This window comes from Montipora capricornis, chromosome 13, assembly GCF_036669925.1.
Source record: "Montipora capricornis isolate CH-2021 chromosome 13, ASM3666992v2, whole genome shotgun sequence".
In the NCBI taxonomy this organism is placed as follows: domain Eukaryota; kingdom Metazoa; phylum Cnidaria; class Anthozoa; order Scleractinia; family Acroporidae; genus Montipora; species Montipora capricornis.
In genome coordinates this window covers 39,959,545-39,967,044 of record NC_090895.1, presented here as the reverse complement: position 1 = coordinate 39,967,044, position 7,500 = coordinate 39,959,545, and the positions used below count along the sequence as shown (strand labels likewise).

At 39.4% G+C, this 7,500-nt stretch overlaps 1 protein-coding gene across 2 annotated transcripts in view; it reads right to left on the bottom strand.

Moving 5' to 3' along the window:
* The window catches only part of LOC138028912 (protein Aster-B-like), a 34,244-nt gene that overhangs the window by 5,177 nt on the left and 21,567 nt on the right, over nucleotides 1–7,500 (bottom strand). For both annotated transcript variants that reach the window (XM_068876553.1, XM_068876554.1), the window contains exons 16-19: nucleotides 5,904–5,953; nucleotides 2,881–2,934; nucleotides 1,551–1,685; nucleotides 139–208 (exon numbers count right to left, since the gene is read on the bottom strand). In XM_068876553.1, the coding sequence (XP_068732654.1) occupies nucleotides 139–208; nucleotides 1,551–1,685; nucleotides 2,881–2,934; nucleotides 5,904–5,953 (309 nt within the window). The remainder of the gene's footprint in view (nucleotides 1–138; nucleotides 209–1,550; nucleotides 1,686–2,880; nucleotides 2,935–5,903; nucleotides 5,954–7,500) is intronic.

Below are 7,500 nucleotides of genomic sequence, written 5' to 3'. Positions count from 1 at the left end.
CTCAGTGTAACACCGTAAAACCATTTTTTTCGTATTGTGAGAACGTTTGCCGAAATGGCGTTGCGAGACAAGTTGCACAAAAAATTGCACTGTGTAACATCGCCTTTAGGACAATGACTTTTTCTTGCTTTTACTTACCGACTCACTCCCACAATTCGAGATACAGTTGTCCTTAGTGACAATCTCTGTAGAAAGCTCGTTTTAGCCTCTAAAACACAAAAATAAATCAGAGAGCGTAAGCAAACAGTTGCAAAGACAATAACTTTAATTTATTAGGAAGAGTTGACGTTTCAAGAATGGAAGACCTGTGTTCTTTCAAGTTGCCACTTTCTTAATTAAAGAGGTGGGGCCTTTCAATAGCCTACGTATAGCCGCAACCGGCCCCCATCTTACCCCTCCCTCAAAACCAGGAAAATTATTTTTATTCGGGGAGGGGTGGGTATGGCTACGAGAGGTCGAGTTTTCGACGACTATCTCTGCCATTGGGTTGTTTCCTTAGACAAGAAACTCAACCTTGCGTTTTCCGTTTTCAAACGCATTCATAAATGAGCAACAACATTGCATGTTTCCCATTTGCAAACGATCGATACCATTGTAAGCGGCTGATGCCACTCCTAGTAACCTGTCCGAATTAAAGTCCAACGGTGTTGAAATTGTAACTAACCCACTTAAATTACTCCGAGATAAAGAAATTAACCCAGAGGAATGATAAGAGTGCTTTGGGTTGGGCAGCGTTTACACGAACGCGGTTTCACATCGACACGGTTGTACGACTCCGAAACAGCGGTTTGGAAGTGTTTACACGGAATCGTTTTGGGAGTGTTTCCAGGCATCTCATCACAGACGAATGCAGTGCAAATTTCGCGCTAAATTAGTAACCGTATTCAAAACCGATGCGCCTTAGGCTTCTTCACGACAGATGAACCCGAATCGTTTTCAAAACGCTGCACTTTAGGAAGCGTTTTCAAATCGACCCGGTTTCGGTAAAAGTCTTGATGGGTGCCGTGTAAACAGAAGGCGTAACCACTTCGAAGATCAAACGGTTACAAATGAAACCTCGCTCGAATAAACGCTGCCTTGGAGTACGGGTGAGTTTAGGGTCAGGTTTTAGCTGTCGTAAATCCCGAGTAGGATTGGCGCAAAGGTGAGAGCACTCGCCTTTCACCCATGTCTCCAAGCAAGAGTCCATTGCTCCAAATTCAAATCGCACGCACGCTGTTACTTGTGGATTAACAGTGTCGATTCCCTTCACCGCTCCGAGAGGTCTTTTTCTTTCAGACATCTCGGTTGCACCCCTCATCAAAAACCAACACTTTATCTGCACTCTCCTGTATTAGTAGATCACGCGTGCACGGAAATACAACCCTGACATTGTCAGCCAAAGGATAGTCAACCCTAACCAACTCAATAGTGAAGTGGCGGAACACGGGCGCTGCTCATCTCAGCCAGGGTTCGATTCTTCATTTGTCATTTTTCCAAATTAAAAAAAACCCTGACCACTGGGGGTGGGGTGGGAGAGGGGATCTTCTCTCAGTCTAAACTTGACTCACCCATAGATACTTCTGTTACTGGTTCCACCATCTCTTTCTGTTTCAGACTTCTATTCCGCTTGTGCCTTCTTGACGCCGCAACTTTTAATTTATTTGGCCAATGACCCTCTGTCGTTTCTCTTCTTAAACTCTCCACTAATTCAACCGACGGAAAAAGGAAAATGCTAAAGTACCACAAATAGATTGAAAAGCTGGGGGTTTGTACAAGGGTTTAAGGTGCGCGCGCGAGTGAGGAAGATGCAAGGAGAATGGAGCGAGGACAACGGAGTCATTAGAGAGCATACGCGTTTTTGAGACGCACAAGGCAACCGGAAAAGAACATTTCGCGAGCCAGGACAGTGGCGTCTTCCAGACTTAATTTTTTATACTAATCATCTCTAATGGAGAAAAGATACTTAGCAATGTAAATGTTGTTGTTGTGTGAAGACAAGTTAAGGACGATGCCTACTATTGTTATTGCGCATACGTTCTGCGCATCTCGAGATACTGGGGTTTCCTATCGGTGATGCTGACTGATATAGGGATATTTTTGCGCGGTTTAAAACTATCCGGAGAAAGTAGATGTTGGTATCCAAAAAGAAAATTGGGGGTAACCATGCATTTTTCAGAGATGATTAAGCTTCAGTTTGAGAAAGAACGCCATACATTGATTTAATTTAATTTAATACTTCTATTGCGCATAAATCCATACAGAAATTATCAAATGCGCATTACAATGAATATAAAAATACCCTAAAATTACAAAAAAGTTAAAAATATTCTAGAAATACAAAGCTAGAAATAAATACGAATTCAAGGAAAGGACAAAGAAAAGCAATATCTAAAAATACTAAAAAGAAATGAATCAAAAGCTGGTAGAAAAAGACACGTTTTCATAAGGCGCGTAAAAATGTCAATATTATTGATCAAATGTAGCTAAGACGGCAGAGAGTCCCACAGCTTAGGTGAAGCGACCTGAAATGCTCTGTCACCAAGGGTGACCTTAGTTCTTATAGAAGGTGCATCCACTAAAACTGCTCTGGAGGAACGCAAATTTAAGAAAATTGCTTTGTACTTAAAAAGAAAATTTACAAATATTATTCATGATTTATCCCTGAAAAATGCATGGTTACCCCCAATTTTCTTTTGGATTTCAATAACACTTGTTAAGATATACACTTCCTGCATAATCATAAACCGGGGCAAAAATACCATTGAATTAGTAGGCACCGTCCTTAAAAGGGAAAGCGCACTTTCACAAATCAGTTGATGGCAGCTTCTAGTGCTTGGGGTGATCTCAAGTTTTCATAACCTAAGCTCTCGGCAGTTTTGTTTGACTTTGTAAGCCTACCTAGGAACTGAAAATAATCCCTAAGACCTTCCAACGCATTCTTTTCAATCATATCTGCAATAAAAGCGAAACGCATGAATTACTGGCGATGAATTCTAAAAGACCTCTGATTCAGTCGTATCCCCAGGCGCTGAAAGGCCGGCAGTTTGACGTCTATTGCATATCAAACGAAGACGACTGGAAACGAGAGGATCTGGGGTGGGGATGTTATGATGGAAAACTACGACTTATACCAAAAAGATTGAGCCCACTCACAGAGGCAGTTTTTACTGTGGCCCTAACCAGATTCAGTATACCAATGCATTTCCAAAGAAACCAGTGATTGCACTATCCGATGAGCGTTATTTATTGAAACCACGCGCCCTTAAGACCCAAAATTGTTACATCTGCATGAAGTTTAACAAAGAGACACACGAGGCTGTCAATTCCCTGTCAATCCGGTTTTTCGCCCCGTTCTATCCGGTTCTTCGTCCTTCGTCCACCTCAACCGTCTTTCGCACCTCTCCCCCCACTGTAAATTTTCTGGATCAGAAGTCATGCTGTCAAGTGACCAAGAAAACAAGGGAAATCTTAAATACCCCTCGGAATAAACTCTCACAAAAATCTTACATATGCTGACACGGAAATCTTAAATACTCCTCCGGAACAAACTTAACGGAAATAATAATTCCCCATCGGAAATAAACTCAATGTCCTATCATAGTTTGCAAACCAAGATCTCTTGTGTTTGCGGAATTCCCAAATTAATTGCGCTTATATTTGTTACGATATATAACAACAATTGAATTCCTTGTTCTAAACTCTCTCAAAGCTGTTTTAACTAAAGGATGCAGTTAATAACTTAGAAGAAAATACGACTGACAAGCTACGAAATTCAGAATGAAAAGAATCTCATTCCAAGTGAATCGAAATGCTGATGAAATATTTCGTAATGCTTGCGAATAGTCAAACAGAAAAAAAATCCACTCAAACAAACAGATAACGTCCAAACCTTGCGTTCAGCAAAACAGATTCTACTATATAAAAACATGGTGGTTTTTAAGGCGAGTCAAACGCCAAGTGCCGAGTAATCCATGACCAAAATACAGAGCTATGTACGGCCTCGATCACCACACAACATAGCTTCAACATTCGCCAATCGTTACTAGACACTTGAACGAAACTATGAATATTTTATTACTGAGATCAAAGATAGCGCCCTCCATATTCAAAATGCTTGGCTTAGAAGCCTTGCTGTTGTAAAACTGTTAATTATTTATACCGCGTCGCGAATAGTTACCAAAACGGTTGACGCTTGGCTATAACACTTGGCCGATTAGAATTAATGATTTTTTACAAATGTTTCACTTTGTACCACATGATTCCCTTGAACAATTTTACCACCGTTGTGATCTGTATCAGAAGTGGAAGAATTTGTATCTAACCTTGAAGGCTACCTTGAATGGTGAAGGTAGTAATATCGATGCCATGACACTTTTCCGTTTATATTATGCAAAGTTATGGCTAGCGGGTGAAAAAGCGTGAAATTGCGTTTATTTATCAGTTTTCTACTTATCAGGCTCCACTGAGTTTACAGACACATGTATGGAAAATTAAGAACGCAGTTTAAGACTTTCGATTCCATTGGTATCCCGGCCTCAACTAAAAAAAGAAATGTTTTTACCTGTATCTCACCGGGAGTAAACAACTTGATATTGGTAGTTAAGTATGTAGGCCTTGTAAGTATTGCAACGTATTTTTTTAAATATCTATTTGTTTATTTTGGGAGTTCCAGTTCATCCTGCTGTCTTCGTGCCATTTTGTAAAGTTTCGTCTTCAAGTTAGAGCACATTCAGGAGCGAGCGTTACGGGAATTGCCCGGCCGGGGGGCAGTGTTCAGATCTTCGCTAACTTACGAGCAGTTACTGAAACGCGCCAACATTAGAAAATAGGCGTTTGCAAGACATTGCTATACTAATGTTTAAAGTAAGAAACAACCTTGTATCTGATGGTGTACCTGATTGTTTCAAGTCAAGCACTCTCGTTATAATCCAAGAACCTGTTTTAGCTCGACATCTCAAGATATACTACTATAGAATGAGAAACAACACTCTACCAGCTTCCTAGCACAATACATCTGGTCAAAGCTGGACTGTAAATTAAGGGATGAATCCAGCCTCAATTCACTTAAACGAAAATACGAATTATTATATTTCAGGATTGCTAGTAAATAACAACCAGTGATGTAATTTATGCAATACATCATATTATATTGAAATAGTTCCTCTTAATTATAAATGGTCATATTTAACAAAATTGTTCTTGGATTTTAGATTTGTTGTTACTATAGTTTATTTTAGTGTTCCCCATTAGCTTATACTCTAGCTAAATACAATGACACTTAAATAAAGTTGTGAAGACACCAAATGTTCAGTTATGGAATTGCCATTAAATGCGAAAAATGTATTTCCGGCAGGATTCTACTCCCTGTTGTTGTAACGGATTAAAATATACATATCTTAACATACCGTATTTTAACTCCTAAGGGTATCATGAAATTGAATACAAAGGGATAAGAGAGAACTGAGATGAAATTCATATTAGTATCATATATAACAACAACAAGTAAAGATGCTGATTTCAGTAAAAACTACTGCACAACGTAACACCATTTCTCAATATAGTGGTACTGTATTAAAAGGTCGAAGATATAGTGGCTCCCCGCATGAATAGTGCAGACGATGGTATATATTATAAGCGATGGTATATATTATAAGCACTATACCGAAAAAAAAAAAGACAACCAAAAGATGCAACAGTTTCAAGTCGGCCTCTCATATTTTACTGAAGGGTTCTAGTAGTTTTTGCCTTTTCGTCCAACCCGCAAAAATGGTGTCAAACCTTGCGAAGGTGTAGGTGTATTAATTAACATTACGTCGCTTGCATACAAAAAGTTCCGGGAATAGCCTAAAACCAATTGTTGTAATTAACAAAATGCTAATTTTAAGCTTTTATGTCACACTCAATAGCAAAGAAATACGTACTTTTTACAAAGCCCCATACCGATTTCTGATAAAAGACCTCAGACGTAATTCTGAAACAAAGAGAGAAGAAGAGAGCATTAGGATATTCAGCAATAAGTAACTTAGTGCGATTTATTTATTTCGGTTCCAGGTTAACGAGTTTTACCCATCTGACCCATTTTTAATATTGCATGTATCTGACTCAAGAGATAGAAGTTTAATTTGACACCTGTGCTTCAGATGCAATTACATGTCACATCTTGAATTACCGATTGCGTTTACCTTCTTGTAGCCTTGTTTATAAGAACAAAACGAGAGGCAACAAAATTAGTAGACTGGCATAGGATAACTCGTCAAGTTCAGGTCACGCGGAAAATTACACGTCACTACACGTCAGGAATGAATGGAAATCAGCATTTGAAATTGAAATGTGCCATGTTTGAAAAGCGAAAGGGGAAATAACGAGTACAAAAAGAAAAATACCCGACTCAATGGAGGAGTATAATTTAATTTTCGAGTTGCTTTCCACCTCTCTTTTGAAACCAGTCTCGGTGTAAAACCATTCTTATGAAAATGCGTTATGCATTCATGCAAGTCAAATTCATTTCAACTTAAGTGGTTTAGCACTAAGACTCTTCGGAATGGAGGCAAAGAGAACTATTATTGTTCACATAGGGGTTCGTCACGTGATCCTGGCTAACAGGGAGATCTCGGTTACCGGGAAGGAAAATATTCCACACTAAGTCTTCATTATCTAATTCTCATTTCGCTTTTCCAATATGAAGGTCCGAAAAATTTTCTCGTTTAGTTAGCGTAACTTTGAAATGATTTTGAGGTTGCCTGAACCAACAAAAGCGAAAATTTCTTGTTCGGTCGCGGAACCACTTCTCATCTCGGTAACCAAGCTGAAATCTCTCATTTGAAGCACTGATCTAAAAAAAAAAAGATTGGATCGAACCACCTATTGTTTTTATCCCCCTTGGCGCCATCTTGTGGCCACTTTCGCGTTACAGCTTCGTAAAGACAGTGAAGTTATGGGCAAAGACGGACCCTCCTTCGGTATTATGAGGAAAGTCTTTGGAAGTGGTTATGACAACATTGCTTTCCTTTTTACTGTGAACTCGCATGCTGAAGTCTCAAGGTCACCAGAAGGTGGCCCCAACAAGATGGCCACCGATAATTTTTTTTGTGCCTCACTTCAAACAACAGATGCTCGATCCAGTCTTTTTTTTTAATTTTAAGAAGAAAAGAGAGGTAATAGTTAGTTAATAGTATCACCCAAGTAGTGGACTAATGCAAATCCTGCATTTTGATTGGCTACGCTACTAGAGGACTATTAGTAATAGTGCTCGAGTAGCGAAAAGCGTGACGTTTTCTTTCGTTTTATTCCCAAATAAATATATTTTCAACTTGCATTTGCTAACTTTATCATTGCCTTTTCTGTCCGACTAGTTGGGTGATACTAAAACAATTAGACCCTTCGCCCTCAAGGGCCACGGGTCAACAGCCCATTCGGCTTCGCCTCATGGGCTATTGACCCGTAGCCCTTGCGGGCTACGGGTCTAATTGTTAATTAGTTAGATACTAGTAGTACTCTCAGATTATTGAAGTGCGCTCG